Source organism: Ovis canadensis, chromosome 2 (genome assembly GCF_042477335.2).
Source record: "Ovis canadensis isolate MfBH-ARS-UI-01 breed Bighorn chromosome 2, ARS-UI_OviCan_v2, whole genome shotgun sequence".
In the NCBI taxonomy this organism is placed as follows: Eukaryota; Metazoa; Chordata; class Mammalia; order Artiodactyla; family Bovidae; genus Ovis; species Ovis canadensis.
This window is the reverse complement of record NC_091246.1, coordinates 53,186,588-53,203,536: the sequence shown is the minus strand read 5'-3', so window position 1 is coordinate 53,203,536 and position 16,949 is coordinate 53,186,588. Positions and strand designations below refer to the sequence as shown.

General features: G+C 50.3%; 3 protein-coding genes across 11 annotated transcripts in view; all 3 read right to left on the bottom strand.

The window, feature by feature from the left end:
- Positions 1-23: 23 nt before the first annotated feature.
- On the bottom strand, positions 24-2,561 carry SPAG8 (sperm associated antigen 8). 3 transcript variants are annotated; one of them, XM_069576208.1, is made up of 7 exons: positions 2,299-2,561; positions 1,352-2,195; positions 1,075-1,249; positions 845-890; positions 646-760; positions 445-507; positions 24-336 (listed from the first exon to the last, which is right to left on the bottom strand). In XM_069576208.1, the coding sequence occupies exons 1-7, from the start codon at positions 2,334-2,336 to the stop codon at positions 160-162; spliced, it is 1,458 nt and encodes a 485-aa protein (XP_069432309.1). In that variant the 5' UTR covers positions 2,337-2,561; the 3' UTR covers positions 24-159. The 3 variants fall into 3 exon arrangements, with proteins under 3 accessions (XP_069432309.1, XP_069432308.1, XP_069432310.1); XM_069576207.1 differs by having other exon boundaries at positions 24-507; XM_069576209.1 differs by lacking the exon at positions 646-760 and having other exon boundaries at positions 445-606.
- A 558-nt stretch (positions 2,562-3,119) lies between these two features.
- Positions 3,120-5,731, bottom strand: HINT2 (histidine triad nucleotide binding protein 2). Of its 2 annotated transcripts, none has more exons than XM_069576251.1 (5): positions 5,297-5,731; positions 3,806-3,946; positions 3,604-3,708; positions 3,427-3,499; positions 3,120-3,305 (listed from the first exon to the last, which is right to left on the bottom strand). In XM_069576251.1, exons 1-5 carry the CDS (start codon positions 5,402-5,404, stop codon positions 3,214-3,216), a joined length of 519 nt encoding a protein of 172 aa, XP_069432352.1. In that variant the 5' UTR covers positions 5,405-5,731; the 3' UTR covers positions 3,120-3,213. The 2 variants fall into 2 exon arrangements, with proteins under 2 accessions (XP_069432352.1, XP_069432353.1); XM_069576252.1 differs by having other exon boundaries at positions 5,188-5,715.
- A 3,410-nt stretch (positions 5,732-9,141) lies between these two features.
- The window catches only part of FAM221B (family with sequence similarity 221 member B), a 10,005-nt gene continuing 2,197 nt past the window's right edge, over positions 9,142-16,949 (bottom strand). For 3 of the 6 annotated variants that reach the window (XM_069576214.1, XM_069576213.1, XM_069576212.1), the window contains 6 exons: positions 14,802-15,444; positions 14,510-14,653; positions 10,211-10,321; positions 9,884-10,081; positions 9,574-9,693; positions 9,142-9,430 (listed from right to left, as the gene is read on the bottom strand). In XM_069576214.1, the coding sequence (XP_069432315.1) occupies positions 9,249-9,430; positions 9,574-9,693; positions 9,884-10,081; positions 10,211-10,321; positions 14,510-14,653; positions 14,802-15,444 (1,398 nt within the window). In that variant the 3' untranslated portion in view covers positions 9,142-9,248. Of the gene's footprint in view, positions 9,431-9,573; positions 9,694-9,883; positions 10,082-10,210; positions 10,322-14,509; positions 14,654-14,801; positions 15,445-15,545; positions 15,646-16,949 lie in introns of those variants that run through there. The other 3 variants (XM_069576210.1, XM_069576215.1, XM_069576216.1) reach the window with 3 other exon arrangements.

Sequence of the window (16,949 nt, the reverse complement as noted above, 5' to 3'; positions counted from 1 at the left end):
TCACTGAATCAGCAGTCTCAGGATGAGAGAGAACACTTTTTATGTAAAACCCTGTCACCAAGTACAGACCAAATTCACTTCCTCCCCACCTCTCCAGTACAGAGAGGAGATTCCATATTCCACATCTACTTGCCTCCTCAGCCCTTAGACAGGAGTAGTTCAACCCCCTCCACCACCCTGCGCCCCTCCCTGACAGGCAAGGGAAGATATTTTTCCTTGTTGGGAATAACTCTCAGGTTCAAAGGGCAACGGCTCCCCTAGAGACAAAGGCGCAGGTGTTGAGAAACTGCAGTTCTTCCGGAATGGTGTGTCTAGTGTCCTGATGTGACTGACACCCTGGAGGAATGCCAGAATGAGGACGGGGCCTGCTCTGCCCCAACCCAGGACAGAACAGCCTCCTCCCCTCCTTTCACCCACTCCCAACAGCCGGTCACTCTTACACACCGGTAGCTGAGGTGCCCTCTCTAGCCAGAAGGTTTCAGGCTGCTCTGTACGGTAGTCATGGAGCTGTGAGGGAAATACTGCGTAACTCTTGGCCTGAAGAGTTGACTCTTCAGCTCTTCAGCCTCTGGGCTGGCTGCTTTCCCACAGCCTGTCAGAACCCAGCTGTACAAGGGTGAGGGGTGGGGGTGACTGCGTTCTTACCTTTGTTGGGGCGGGAGGCCCTGCCTGCACCAGCTCCTTTTTGTAGTCGTGGTGTGTCACAGACTCGAACTCAAAGTCCTTCCTTGTGGGTTCCTGCTCTGCCTGCACCTCTTTACTACAGAGGCCTGGGGAGGGTCAAGGGCATTCTCCCCTGACTTTTGTCCTCCCCCTCCCCATTTCCCTTCACCCAGCCTCTCACCAGATCTGTTGGCGCAAGAGCATCTCCAGTATGGCTTCACGCTTCCCTGGGGGAGGTCAGGAAATGGACAGAATAGAGGAGGCTGCTTAAGAAACAGGCCCAGAAGAAACAAAGTTGGGGAAAGGAGGAAAAATTGGGTTTTGTCCTTACACCCCTCAGACAACCATAGGCCCACCTGATATTCTTTTCTCTACTGGACTCATTCTTGCCCATTCTCTCATGTTTCATACCTCGAATTGGCTGACAGTGGCTTGTTGGGGGCTGGTAGGAGTCTTTCTGGGTGGTGCAGGAGGACATGGGTGACTGTGGCTGCAGGGTCAGCAGTCCCCGGTGTCCGTGTCGGAAAAAGAAACTCTCAGAGCCATCCTGCATGACTGGGACTTGATCCAGGTAGTTGGTGGCTCTCTGTAGGCCCCAAGTTGAGTGACAATGATATCCTTCCTTGTAACCCACCCCCATCAACCGAGGGCAGCCTTCAAGAAAAGGGAGCAGGTCAAACCTTAATACCTCCTCCTCCCAGTTGTAGAGAAGGCACTGGCCCCGTGGCAGTGTTTCACTGAGAACCGTACTCTTCCCTTCAATGTCGGGGGGCTTCCACAGCCCTCGGGCACCAGGTTCTGAGACTTTCAAAAATTTCCAGGATTGTTTCTGCGGCTCCCAGTGACAGTGGTGTTTGCAGCCAGTATAATTAGGGATAAGATCTCCCCTGGGGTTTCTGAAGCCTACAGGAGCAGAGAAGTTGAACCTAGGGCCATGGCCATGGCCTGGGCTATGCCTAGAATCAACAGCAGGACCAAGATCAGTGCCTTGACCAGAGCCACCGGCAGGACCCTGACCAGAGCCACTACCAGGACCAGGGCCATGGCCAGGATCTCCACCTGAGCCACCGCCAGGGCTACCACCAGGACCAGAACTGGAGCTAGGTCCAGGGTCAGAGCTGGAGTCAGGACCAGGGCTAGAGCTGGAGCCAGGAACAGGGCCAGAACTGGAGCCAGGAACAGGGCCACGACTAGAGCTAAGGTCATTTGTAGTATAGGAATTCCGAGCAACATGGGAAACATTGACAGGCTGAAAGCCGAGTCTCCCGTGGCTTATCTTGTGGGTAAATCCGGGTCCAGTGTAGCGCTCTGTCAGACTGTCAGAGGAGGGCTCCGTGAACAGGCTCCCATGAGAGTAGGGGGCTGGGCTCTTTGTCGATAATGCAGCTGCTCTGGCAGTGGAGGCGGCTGTAGCAGCTGCTGAAGCTGCTGCGGTTGCAGCTACCAGGGCCGATCTATGACGGCCATCCCAAGAAGAAAAGGGATCGGAACTGGACCCTAGTCTGTCCGAGCTGGGCTGTAAGTCTAAAGATCTGGGGGAAAAAAAAAAAAGTGAAAGCGGCAAAGCTGTCAGCACAGCAAAGTCTGTAAACTTCCTTGTCCCCTTCCGCCTGCAGCCAGAGCTGTGGCTCTCACCGCGACTGCGATCTGTCAGTAGACTCAGAGGTCTCCATCTTCCGACGCCAGCTACTGGGTTGCCATAGAGACGGCAAACCTTGCCAGGAGACTGCGCAGAACTAGAGCTAGGCGGACGTGGAGGGTGAGGGTGCTGACAAGTTCTCTGCGGGGCGGAAGTCTTAAACCCGCTGTGGTTTGCAATGGCTGCCTTCCGTCCGGATTCCCTTCCGCGTCAGCCCGGCTCTTAAAGTTCCGCTGGCCTCCATAACTAACCAGGCGTGCTGCGATTCATGGGGTCGCAAAGAGGCCGACTGAGCGACTGAACTGAACTGAACTGAACTGAAGGTGGTTCTTTGTGTTTTAGAACAGGCACAGGGCTGAGGTATCAGTCAAAGGCCTATTTCGTGTATTTATGGAGGAACATTTTTTCAAAGCTTTTAAGGATGAAGAGGCATCAGACAAGTAGCTCAAAAGCAAAATGGTGAGACATGGGGATTAGCCAAAGGGTGGCCACTTTTTTGGGGTTTGATTATTTCTCTTCCAGTAAAAGGCCCTCACACTGACAGTCCTCCTTACAGACCCTGCTTAGAATGTGGCTTGGCAAGTCTTGGGATTCAGTCTCTTCCTATTCATTCAGGCGAATTCCTACTTTTCTAGAAGCCTGCCCCAGGTAGACCACCAGTCTTGAGCTCAGAGATATATAGGTATTTAAATACTCCTTTACAGAATGGGCTTCCTTAAGTGTCTCAGACCATAGTCAAGGGGGATCATAGTCTTGAATCAGTTTTCTTTCCTATTTGTAGTATAAATCTTCATATAGTTAAGACAAGGATCCAGAATTGAGGGAGAGCAAGTTTATTAGCTTCACAGGGTGCCGTTTTCCCCCATCTCATCCAAACATCCAAGTCAGGGGTCCCTGGTCATTTGGTAAGTTCAACCTGGAGGCCACTGGAGCTGTCGGCCCCCAAGTACGTGAATGTGTAGGTGATACACAGACTGTGCACCCAGCTTGCCATCGTTGATCACTGAAATGGAGTTTTGGGTTAGGGGGTGAGGATTATGGGAAGGTCAAAGAATGGTCACACAGAGGGGCAGGTGTGAGAATTCACAGTCGAGGGAAGGGCTCAGGGGCCAAACATCACTCACCAAGTCGGTATCCATCACCCAGCCCCTCAGCCTTTGCTGTTTTCTTGGCCACAAGGAGAAGGTGTCCAAGAAGCTACAGGGAAAGGGGAGGGAGATAGGTTGCTTCACTTACAGGCAGCAAAATTTCTAGAGGAATACAGGGCTCCCCCAGCCAAACCCTGGCCCTGTCCTTCCCACCTGTTGGTCTTCCTCTTCAGCCTGGCTGATCCGAGGAATGGGCTTCTTAGGAATGACCAGAAAGTGCACAGGAGCCTGAGGGGCCACATCCCGGAATACGAGACACTGGGAGCAGTGACAGGCCAGAGGCCACCATGTTACTTCAACCGGCTGGATGGTATTTATGAAATTCTTAGGGGGGTGGGTCCTAAGGGCACCGCACCTGCTGGTCCTCATATAGGATGTCAGCTGGGAGGCTTCGATCCAGGATCCGGGAGAAGATGGTTGGGGCTGCTCCCCCAGGAGCTGCCTGCTGGGCCTTGGCCACTTCATTCCCATCAGTCACACCTGCAGCTCCTCGGACCTGCAGGTGGGTCAGACACACTCAAAGGAGGAAGTTGGCAATACCTCTCTCATGTACTTAGGTGGGGCTGGCAGAGACTGGACTCTGACAGCCATTAACTTCACCCTTCTAAGAACCTTTTAGTGGTTCCCACTAAAAGAGAGAGTTCCTCACTTTCACAGTATCAGCAGCAGGGAGTAGGCCCAGATAATGCTGGGCCTGGTTATATAACAGGCAGTATTACAGTGCAGGTCTCAGCAGTGCATGGAGTGCTGCCCCTGAAGCACTAAGGAAACCTATCCCTGTTCAGGGGAAAGGGTGCAGAGTGAGAACCCGGAGGCTTACATCCTGGTTCCTATCTTACTACATTTTTTTGTTTCGTAGTGTGTGTTTAGTTGCTCAGTCCTGTTAGACTCTTTGTGACCTCATGGACTACTGAATTACCTTAGCTAAATCCCTTCTCTCAGCATCAAATATAAAGGGGTGATTTTTATCATCTCTTAAGACTACTTTGGATCTCTTTGTTTATAAGTTTCCACTTCCATTACTTTTTGTCTGATCTTTATGCTGTCTTACTTGTTTTGTTGAGGTTTAATACAACTACCCTGTTTGACACAAGGGCGTCTGGGTGTCACACCTGACCTCTTACTGTGAATTTTGCTTCCAGTCTCCTGAATCAGAGGAGGGAGGAGTTGAGTCCACACAATCCCAGCCCCAGGGAACTGAGGGTAAGTCCCAGTTTCCCAGGGGCTGAAAGAAGGCTGAAGTCAGATGTGTCACATTGTTGGAGAAAGGGACGAGGTGCATCTGACTCCTTGAATCGTTCTAGTAAACCGGGAGAATGGCTTCCAGGACGGGGGTAAAAAATGGCTCCCTCTAATTCTGCAGGGCGCACTGAGGAGCTGCGGGGGTGGGGTGGGGGTGGGTAAGCCTTCGGTTGGCTGGGAGAGGGCAGCACATGGTGCAGTGACCTTGTGTCGACTTCGGGGCCAGGGACTGTGTACAGCATTGGTCATCGCCGGCTCGTTTCTCCCGCGGCGAGGTTTTAAGAGAGGCCACCGGGACCATCAGTCCGACCTCGGCGCAGAGCCCTGGAGCCTGCGCTTCGGGAGGGGCAACGTACCCCGCCGGGCACTCAGGCTGCGGTCCCGCGAGGCCTTAGGGCTGCTTTAGCCGTGGGAGCCGAGGAGGAATGCAGTCCCCGGCCCTGGAGAGAGTCAGAGCCCGCGGGACCCCTTCCTTGCCCCACAGCCACCTCTCACCTGCACCCCCCGAGGCCCTGCCACCGCCACCGCCCGACGCGCCACGCAGAGCCCGGCGGCCAGCACCACTGCCGCTGCCATCTTTCCCTCGGCCGCGGGAAGCTCCCACCTGGGTCAGCACTCGAGCTCCGCAGCCTGCTGAGGTGGGGCAGCGGGGAGCCGGCGAGCCACTGCCATTGGCTCCGGCCGAGGCCGGAAGCGAACTCCGTCGTCCCATTGGGTAGCGTTCCTGGGCCCGGCACGCCACTGGCTCCGCCGCCACGGTGGTTTGCGGAATCTTTTCATCCCATTGGCTTCTTGTGCCAACTCGAGGGTGAAGTTTTTACTCCATTGGCTTCGTCCTCTGGTCAGAGTGAAAGTTCCTATACCATTGGGTCCCCTCACTAGTTTTCGCTGTGAGATAGTTTCTCACTCTGTTGGAAGGACTGAGACACCTGGAGGTGGGATTTTCCTCCAATTGGCTCTCAACACAAACTCGGCCCATCCTAGGCTGCGGCTCCCGGGTAGTGGGGCTTTTACCGTATTGACACCGCCTAGTCGGGTCGGGCCCCTATTGGTGGGCTGAGAGGAAGGGGGCGGTGCTCCGTCACCTGCCTCGCAGAAGCTCATTGGCCAGTAGGAGGGCGGGGTTTAGAGAGGCGGCCACTCGGCGCTTATTGGCTCCAGGACGCTAGTACGGAAGTTCTAGACCGCAGGGGTACAGGGGAAAGAAGCGGGTGGGGGACTCCCGGCGCGTAGGGCTGAAGGTGAAGAGGGACGTGATCTTTTTTTAGCTGGTGGGATAATTACCCAGCATTTCCCCCAGAAACAGTTTCAGCCCTTTGACCGTTTCAAACATGTTAACTTACTCGTCTGAGGGCAATTCCTCCTTAGTGTATGTGCTTGTTCACTCCAAGACTAAAAATTCTGCAGTTTGTTTTCAGGGCGGTTTTGCACTTTTCTTTCTTTCTTTTTATTTTGACGGACGGGGCAGAAGTGTCCTGTCTATTGCACGACTAATAAGCAAAGGTATATGTGTCCAGTGTCCTTTCCTGTTCAGAATAAGTATGTGACACGGTTAGCTCCGTGCCTGACATTTTCAGTGAGTCAGGCGGGTTCGAAGGACAAGGGAAAATGCCTTATGGCTAGGTTAGAAGTATATTTTGTTCTGCTGGAATATATATTTTTTGACATCAGAAACATGGACTCACAAAATGCTAATATACTCTAATATACTCAAACCAGGTAAGTTTTAGTCTGATGTGTAATACAGGGCAAAAGTCACCACTGTGTCTTTTTTGTTTTAAAGCATATGACCTGACATATATAGACGCTCAAGAATTAATTGTGGAATGGATAACATTTTCTGTTTTCTTTCATTTCCTTTTGCATAATATATAATACATATGTATTACATCATGTATGGATGTGAGAGTCGGACTGTGAAGAAGGCTGAGCGCGGAAGAATTGATGCTTTTGAACTGCGGTGTTAGAGAAGACTCTTGAGAGTCCCTTGGACTGCAAGGAGATCCAACCAGTCCATTCTGAAGATCAGCCCTGGGATTTCTTTGGAAGGAATGATGCTAAAGCTGAAACTCCAGTACTTTGGCCACCTCATGTGAAGAGTTGACTCATTCGAAAAGACTTTGATGCTGGGAGGGATTGGGGGCAGGAGGAGAAGGGGACGACAGAGGATGAGATGGCTGGATGGCATCACTGACTCGATGGACGCGAGTCTGAGTGAACTCCGGGAGTTGGTGATGGATAGGGAGGCCTGGCGTGCTGCGATTCATGGGGTCGCAAAGAGTCGGACATGACTGAGCGACTGAACTGAACTGAACTGACAAATTACATTCTTGTCACAATTTCTTATCCTTTTCACAATTTCCCATAATATTACATAGTCTATATAAATACTTTGTAATGGCTGCATAATATTAATACTTCTTTAAATGAGTTTATCGCGGTTTATGAGTTTAAATGAGTTTACCATTCTTTTATTGTTGACTGCTAGTTGAATTGGTTTTAGTTAATGGTCATCGTGGTGCTAATTCCATGAAAGTGAAAGTGAAGTTGCTCAGTCGTGTCCAACTCTTTGCGACCCCATGGACTGTAGCCTATCAGACTGTTCCATCCATGGGATTTTCCAGGCAAGAGTGCTGGAGTGGATTGCCATTTCCTTCTCCAGGGAATCTTCCCGACCCAGGAATCAAACCCGGGTCTCCCGCATTGCAGGCAGACACTTTACCATCTGAGCCAATTCCATAATAACCAGTAATAAGGAATTCTACTTCTGGAGATAGTAATGATTTCTTTTGAATAGCCATATTAGAGAGTCTTTTCTCCTTCCCAAGGGAGACAGTTGACCCTGCGATTTCCCCCAGGAGTTCTAGCAGTCAAAGTTGCATTCCTTTCCTGGGAAGACTAGATGACCTCACTAAGTGTGGAAATGTACATTGGCCTTTTCTGTGCCCTGGAGGCTGCAGTAGTCTGTGTGCCTGTGGAGAAGGGCAAGTGATAAGAGGTGCTGGGATGTAGGAAGAGGAAACCAGCCAGGACTGGTAGGTGAGTACAAAACACTTGGAAACTGGTTATTTCTTTGGGTTCTTAAAGACAGGTAGCACATAGGTCATCCTATTTTATAGACCCAGAAACAGGCTCTGAGAGGGAAAGTGACTGGCCTAAGATCATAGAGCCCATTACTGTCAGAATCTGCTGTTCTCCATTAGAATCATGTAAGGGCTTCCTAGTCACTCCCATACACTCACCCATTCTGGCCCCTGGCCCCTGGATTCTCTGCTCCAGGCCCTTGTGATCACTTGTAGCTGCTCTCTGAAAGCTGCAGCACTCTGTGGGTTCTGGCCACTGTCTCCTGTACTTTGATCCCTACCATTGCATCTGCTACTGGGCCTCATTAGAGACTTCTGTTCCCTTTTTAAAAAAAATCTGTTGATTGCATCCTGCTTTACTTTTTTTTTTCTTATTTGTGTGGTCAGCTCCCTCCATATCCTCAAGCCTTCTTTTGGCTTATTTTCTTCCTCCCTGACACTTCCCATCACCACCCATTAATCTAAATATTTTGCTTCTCTGTTTCTCTGACTTGGTTCCAGCTTCCAACTATACCTGAATCCTCAATTACCCACCCATCAGGGTTTTCTCCAGTTCCTGTCATTAGCCTTCCCAAGCCTTTATCCCTCTTCCTGTCTCCTACCTGCTCCCCCCCCCCCCAACTCTTATCCCTTTCCTCCGCCACCAGAAACTGACCTTGTCTCCTATGTTCACAGGGGAACTTCCACAGAATTCTACTCCCTGCAACTCAGTGAGGGCCCCATCCTTTCTTCCTTCTTCCTGGTCCTAGGAAGTGGTGTTTCTCCTGTCCAGACTGAATCCCTTCACCTCTGCCTTTACCTCATCCTCTCCTTTTGTCTTTGGGATCTGGCTTCCCTAGGCATCTCTCTTTTTCTACTGTATCCTTCAAGGTCTTTTTCTCTACTGGTCTCTCCTAACTAAAAAGGCTTTTTTCCTAACTAAAAATTGCTTCCTTGATTCCACATCCCCCTGTAGATATTGTCTGACTTCTTCCCTGCTCTTTTCATCTAAGTTTCTTATAGAAATGCCTTCACACTTACTGTTGTTTGGTTACTCTCTCCACTGCACCGCTGAAACTGCACTTTCTGAAGTCACTAAAGACTTTCTAATTGCAGATCCAATGGACACTTTCAGTCTTTATCTTCCTGGAGCCCCCAGCTATATCTGACATCAGTGCTCCTTCTTGAAATCCCTCCCTCCTTGGCTTCCTTGAAGCCATTCTCTCTTCCTGATGCCAGAAATAGCCTTTTGAATGTAGGTGTAGTGGAGGCACACCTACATGGTTGGATCTACCCAGTCTCTTGCCCCCCTGGAGGTGCTAACTCCAAGGTCCTAGGATGTCTGCCCCAGGCTGGGCTCTATCTGCCTCATACAGAGTCAGTCAGATTCCAGTGGTTTTCTCTTTATTGCTGATCTGGGCCAAGCTCACAGAGGCCTGCACCAGGTGTTGACAGTGTCTGTCCCTGGAGAAGGGAAGAGCAGAGGTGAAAAGGTCAGATATGGGGCTTAGATGGAAGGCCAGGCTGGACATCACGTGGGCTAGGGAGCCCTGGGGGACTAGGGTAAGAGCTGGGATGGCCAGAGAGCCCCTGCTTCTGGAGGGCCTTGAAGTCAGAGTTGTTGATGATGGCTTCTCGGAGGGTAGGCATCTCTGCAAAAGGCACATAGTCTGCTCCTGGGGGTATAAATCAGTGCGGGTGTGGGTTGCAGGAAGGAGGGGCAAAGTAGTCCTGGGTGGGATGGCTGAGGGCAGGAGTGCCTTCAGCTTGGCTGATTATAGACTCTTAAATGGGCCCTGATCCCAGGTTGCCCTCTCACCGTGTGGCCTCCCTCCTCGCCGCCGGGTCTCCTCAGTCTCAAAGAAAGTCTCATGTTCCTCCCAGCGCCGGTCACAGGCCGCACAGAGGAAATTAGACTCAAAGCAGCTGCAGCAACAGCCTAAGACAAGGGGGCAGCAAGGAGAGTGCAGGGAATTGGGACTTCCCCAGGGGCTGACCACATCCTCACATCTTCCTCACCAACTGCATGCCCAAGTCTCTCCTCCTAGCTCCCCATCTGCATCCCCAAACTACTTGCAGCCTATCCCAACCGATGCCCACCCATGCACTCCCCTTGCTTAAGAAGGTACCTTTGACCCTGCAGGAATGGGACCCGGTAGCTGTGTGGTCTTCATGGCTGTGTTTGCAGCGACATTGGGCCCTCCAAGCCCTGGGGTCAAAAGTGGCCCGTCTCTTGAGCCAGAACTCACCCACCTCCTCTGGGCGTGATGGGATGAAGCAGAACATGAGGCAGCGGCACTGGCCCACGTTGCAGGGCACGGATATGTCTGTGAAGAGGGTTAGACCAACACTTGACTGGGCTTGGCCTTCCCATGTCAACCTCTCCCCAAAACCAATACACACACACATGCGCTCACACATCTCAACACATGACAGAAGACAGTTACCCTCCACACCTGAGATGATCTGGTGCTCTCTCAGCAAGTGTCCACAAAAGCACTTGGACTCATCCCCAATCCGGAAACAGTCCCATAGATAATGGGGGCAGCGCCAGCCAATATAGAGACCTGGGTATGGAAGGATTGAGTAATAAGGGAAAGTAACAGGGAAAAATAGCCTAAGCTCCCCGCAAAGTGTTCTTACCGCACCCTCCATATGTCTCTGTCGCCACCCACACATCCTCCTCCCTGCCCCTTTAGACTTTTTCTTCAAGGTTTTTTCATCACCTCGTGAGTGTCTTCAGAGCCCGTCCCACCCGAGGATTCACTCCACCTGTGTCGGCCTGTCAGAGGGGACTGTAGACAGCCTTCATTTCTGAGCAGGAAGATTATTATAAATGAGCTTCTGTGTGATGATACACATGTATCTCGGTGTGTTCTCTGTGACTGTGGGATTCTCATCTCCTCCCCTCCCAACGCTGAGCCCACCTTTGCTTGGTTTCCTTGAAGTGTCTAAGGTGATGGCAAAGGAAGATGATGGGCCAGGTGCAGAGTAGGTGGTGGAGACTGGCTCCTAAGGAGCGTAGTGGTGAAGGGACCTGAAGAGGCGGAGGTGGGGCAGCTCCAGTGCCACAAGGAAGGAGGCAGGCTCTTCCCTCACTTCTTCAGGCTGGCACTGTCATATGTCCCTTCCACATTCCTGAGGTTACTGAACTAATGCCTTCTGTGAACTTGAGAAGGGCTGTCTATGGTTCCCCAAGGTTCAGGAGAAAAGGGGAGGCCAGAAGTCATGAGTGGGGTGAAGAGCAAAAATAGAGGCTTGTGAGGCTAAGAAACGAGGCATGGGAAGGAAGATGAGCCTAAGCTGTATCCCTGAGAGCAGGCACTGGCCAGAGGTTGCTGCCCTTGAGATGAGAAACTGTCTGGCTTCACAGTTAGTCTCACCACAAGGCAAGGGTGGTACTGAGTAAATGTGGGAGGAGATCCAGAGCATTTCCCACTCAGGTTTTCTCATCCTTTGTGAGAGCTGAGAGTATCCCAACTTGAAGTCAACAATCCTGGGTCACCCTCCCAAAACCCCAGGAGTGGGGCCTTCAGCTCTAGGACTCGTAATCCTATTTAAAAGCTCCAGTGAACTGTCATCTCCATCTAAAAGTTGTCTTCCCCTTCTGTCTAGGAGTCCCTCTCCTCCTGCCTTCCATGACTCTTGTGCTACTCTTGTCACAGCACCGTGCATTCTAGTGGACTGTTCACTTATATTCTCCTTCAACTGTGAGTTCCTCTAAGGAAGCGTCAGTCTTTTCATCGCTGTTTTCAGTCCTCACATAGGGCCGGCCTGGTACAAAAAAGGTGCTCAGAGAACATAGAAGCTTGATTGAATAAGCGATTGAGCAACTTTCTTTAGGAGGGAAGAGAGACCCAGTATTCCAGGTAAAGCCCTGAAGTTCCATAAGGAGAATGAGAAAGAGTCAAGTGTCCTCTGCTCTTTGACTCTGGCCAGGACCACAATCCACAATTCCGTGCCTGTCAAACTAGGTTTTCTTGTCTTACCCATGGTCTCTTAGGATCTGGAGCCTGTCCAGATGTGGCTTTTGGCTTTGATGCTTCTGACTTACACTGCCAGTCCGTTGTATTAGTGCCCCATCACACCAGGGAAGCTTGGTTGAAAAGGGGTAGAGTTTAGACCGAGTCACAATGGGGTTGGGTGGAGGCTGGGATTCCACTGGAGGAATTCTGAACTCTGTTTAGAATAGCAGGATCCAGTGCATGAACAGGTGAGGTGCCGAGTTGAACAAGGGTTCAGTTCAGTTCAGTCGCTCAGTCGTGTCCGACTCTTTGTGACCCCATGAATTGCAGCACACCAGGCCTCCCTGTCTATCACCAACTCCTGGAGTTCACTCAAACTCATGTTCACTGAGTCAGTGATGCCATCCAGCCATCTCATCCTCTGTCGTCCCCTTCTCCTCCTGCCCCCAATCCCTCCCAGCATCAGAGTCTTTTCCAATGAGTCAACTCTTCGCATGAGGTGGCCAAAGTACTGGAGCTTCAGCTTTAGCATCATTCCTTCCAAAGAAATCCCAGGGCTGATCTCCTTCAGAATGGACTGGTTGGATCTCCTTGCAGTCCAAGGGACTCTCAAGAGTCTTCTCTAACACCACAGTTCAAAAGCAACAATTCTTTGGCACTTAGCTTTCTGCACAGTCCAACTCTCACATCCATACATGACCACTGGATAAACCATAGCCTTGACTAGACGGACCTTTGTTGGCAAAGTAATGTCTCTGCTTTTGAATATGCTATCTAGGTTGGTCATAACTTTCCTTCCAAAGAGTAAGTGTCTTTTAATTTCATGGCTGCAGTCACCATCTGCAGTGATTTTGGAGCCCAAAAAAATAAAATCTGCCACTGTTTCCACTGTTTCCCCATCTATTTCCCATGAAGTGATGGGACCAGATGCCATGATCTTCGTTTTCTGAATGTTGAGCTTTAAGCCAACTTTTTCACTCTCCTCTTTCACTTTCATCAAGAGGCTTTTTAGTTCCTCTTCACTTTCTGCCATAAGGGTGGTGTCATCTGCATATCTGAGGTTATTGATATTTCTCCCAGCAATCTTGATTCCAGCTTGCGCTTCTTCCAGTCCAGCGTTTCTCATGATGTACTCTGCATGTAAGTTAAATAAGCAGGGTGACAATATACAGCCTTGACGTATTCCTTTTCCTATTTGGAACCAGTCTGTTGTTCCATGTCCAGTTCTAACTGTTGCTTCCTGACCTGCATATAGGTTTCTCAAGAGGCAGGTCAGATGGTCTGGTATTCCCATCTCTTTCAGAGCTTTCCACAGTTTATTGTGATCCACACAGTCAAAGGCTTTGGCATAGTCAATAAAGCAGAAACAGATGTTTTTCTGGAACTCTCTTGCTTTTTCGATGATCCAGTGGATGTTGGCAATTTGATCTCTGGTTCCTCTGCCTTTTCTAAAAGCACCTTGAACATCTGGAAGTTCACAGTTCACATATTGCTGAAGCCTGGCTTGGAGAATTTTGAGCATTACTTTACTAACGTGTGAGATGAGTGCAATTGTGCAATGCCCCATAGATCAAGGCCTTGCCTGAGGGCCTGGGAGAGTCAAGTTCAAGCACTGTTGTCAAGAGTCATTGCTCATCTTTCAGAGGAAGAAGACTGAAGTTTGAGCTAGAGGAATGGCAATTATACCTCAGACTCTATAATCCCCTTAATGTGGGACAATACAGAGTGGGCTCTGCATTCCAGAGTAGGGCCTTCTACTCTGCCTTGATTCCAAACCCTCTTCCTGTTATAATTGGACGAGGACTGGGGAGGAGACATTAGTGGGGATGCCATTTTGACTGCATAATACATTCATTTCCATGATCACACAGTCTCATTTGCATGATAACATCTCTTATGGTTAGAACATAACTCTATTCCCATCATTAGGGAAATAAACCCCCTCCCCCCAAATGCAGTGATACCTATTGAATTCAGTCTCGAAATCCCAGAATCCTCATAACAGGTCAGGTGACCTTCTTACCGAATTCCTACAGACATGAAGTTCAGTGACACAGATTCACGTGCTCATACACAGAATGGTGTGTGCTCACATGGTTCATATGCACACCCTTTATATACAGAGATAGTGAAGCCCGGCATGCCATTAACAGGACTGTCTAGAATACTACTTCTGGGCTGAGACTTGGAGTTGATGGGACTAGAAGACATGGTTCTCTTTGGTGAGGAGACTTAGAGCTTTGGATTTCCAGGTGATCATGGGTCTGGCATGCAGGGATCACAGCCTTTTTTTTTTTTTTTTAACTTCTAGCTGCACCATGTGGTGGGATCCTTGTTCCCCCACATCAGTGTCAGGGGTCAAACCTGTGCCCCCTGCAGTGGAAGTGCAGAGTCTTAACCACTGGACTGCCAGGGAAGTCCCCATGACAGCCTTTTAATACATTTCCACCAAGGGGACTAAGGCCTTTTGCCTTGTTAGAGCAACAAGTCCCCTGGAAACTGTCCAGGGTCCTGGGCCATCTCTGCTTTAGGATCTGTTTGGTGCAGGTTACCTGAGCCCTAGTTCAGCTACCTGTTCCTGCTTGGCTTTATATGAATATCCTCACTTTTTGTCTGCATCCACCCTCATCTACTTTGGCCTACCCATTTGCTCCCCTCCCAGATTCCAGGAATGTGGTGGTGCCGTTTTCCACAAGGGCTATCCACTGAAGGAGCAGGTTCCTAGATCCTGTTGGATAGAGGGATGGCCATGGGCCTCTCACAGGCCCCTGAAAGGCTGCCTGGTCTCACCTGTTTGGATGGCATTCAGGGCTGCATCCTTCTCCCATTGGAAAAGATAATTCACTTGCGTACCAAACTTCTCTCTGTGCATTGACTTAGCCATGTCCACCAGGTCTGCCTGTTTAGCAGGGACCACTGGGTGGATGGTGTAACCTGAGGAGGGAAAGGCTGAGTAACTAAGGGGAAGTGAGGAGGCCCCAAATCTAAGAGAAGGGGCCAGGTCACAGAGTAACCCAACCTCCTCCTCCTGAGGCAGGTCAAAGATGATGCTGAGAAAAGGGGAATGAGCAGGAGCAATTACGGCTGACTCCTTTCTTCCCCTTCTTCTTGCCCAGCCGGTGTTCAGGCTGAGCTGCGTGAGCATTACTGTCAGCGACATCCATCTCTTTCTCGCCCTCTTCTTCCTCTTCCTTCACTTTTGTAGATGTGTCCAAGTAGACCTGGGATGGAGAGCCTGAAAGGGAGTGCTTTGGAAAGACTTCAAGTTCAGAGGTGTGGATGGACCTCTTTGCCCATGAGCTCTCGCTGGAGGAAGACTCAGAGAAATCTTCCTTTGGATTATGAGGGGAGGCACGGTTTAGTGACGAAGTCTGAAAAGCAAGTTGTTGATCTAGGACTTTGGGGATGTGGGTTGCCAACTGGGTCTCAGGGGTAAGGGTCTCCAAAGGGACCTCAGAGGCAGAGTGTTCTAAAGGGGTGGTAGAGGTGGAAGGCTCTACAGGGGTTTCAGAGGTGTGGATGTCTAAAGGGGTCTGGGAAGTGGAGGGCAACACAGGAGATTCAGGTGCAAGGGACTCTAACAGGGTTTCAGAGAGGGCAGGCTCTAAGGGGCTTTCAGGGATAGGGGGCTCCTGTGAGTCCTCAGGAGAGGGGTCCTTTGAAGAAAGGCTCTCTTCTGCATCCAAGGTGGTAGGAGGCTCTTCTGTGACCTTGTCTGCTTCCATCTAGTGGTAGAACAGGGTACATGTTTCATTAGGTTAGGATTAGAGGGTCTGCAAGGCAGGATTCTGGAGAAGGCAATGGCACCCCACTCCAGTACTCTTGCCTGGCAAATCCCATGGACGGAGGAGCCTGGTGGGCTGCAGTCCATGGGGTCGCTAAGAGTCGGACACAACTGAGCGACTTCCCTTTCACTTTTCACTTTCCTGCATTGGAGAAGGAAATGGCAACCCACTCCAGTGTTCTTGCCTGGAGAATCCCAGGGACAAGGGAGCCTGGTGGGCTGCCGTCTGTGGGGTCACACAGAGTCGGACATGACTGAAGTGACTTAGCAGCAGCAGCAAGGCAGGATTCACAGGGGGCTATGGAATTAAGATAAAGTTTTTAGTGCACCTGAGATATGACTTGGGGGAAGCCAGATGAGCTCTGGGCCAGGGCTTGGTGCTAGAAGGTTCATCCACGTGCCTAGACCCAAACTGCGTACTGAAAGTCTGAAGCAGTCAGAATCCCATCAGTAGATGGTAGCAGAGAAGGGATCCTGAACATAGCATCTTGGCTAGTCCGAGAGCAGGGTTCTGGGTGTAGTTTAGCACCATAGAGGTCAGGCTGTGAAGTTCTAGAGACTGGGAAGACCAAGGCAAAGTGGAGGTTTGCTCCCAAGAGTGCAGAAGGATGCAGTGACCACAGCCAAGTCTTGTCTAAGGGCCCCTCCCTGCCCTTGGTAATGTCATTCATGTTCAGTGCTTCAGCTATTTCCAGTTGTATGTTGATGACCCCTAAATCCGTATTTCCAGCTCAGACCCTGAACTTCGCAGTCATACCCAACTGTCTGCTACACATTGCTAAATTGATGTCCCACAGGTCATCAAAACTGAATTATCGTGGTCTTCTTTCCTCTCAGCCAACATCTTAGAATGGGCACCAAAGACTATCTTTCCTATCTTCTAAATATCCCACAAGTCCATTCTCTCCTCTCCTTTCCCTCCAATTTTGTTCAAATTCTCATTATTTTCTACCTGGATTATGCAATACCCTTGCTCCTCTGCTGCCTTCCCTAGCATATTAATCCAATCGTCCATTCTTTCATTGATTTATGTAACTTATGCTTTTAAAGAGCCTAATCTTAACACTTTTACTCAGGCACTGGACTCAGCTGAAAGAATCTGAAAAGGAGACCAGTTAACCAAAATGACAATACAAATGAGTTGGTGTTGTGCTGGGGTAAGCCCAGGATGCTGTGGGGACTGGGGTGTGCCTAATTTATCTTGGAAGGATGTCCAAACGGGGTCATGCATGCTAAGTCACTTCAGTTGTGTCTGACTCTGTGTGACCCTACAGACTGCCAGGCTCCTCTGTCTATGGAATTCTTCAGACAAGAATACTGGAGTGGGTTGCCATGCCCTCCTCCAGGGGATCTTCCCAACCCAGGGATCGAACCCACGTCTCCCACGTCTACCTGCATCGGCAAGTGGGTTCTTTTCCACTAGTATCACCTGGGAAGCCCAGGTAC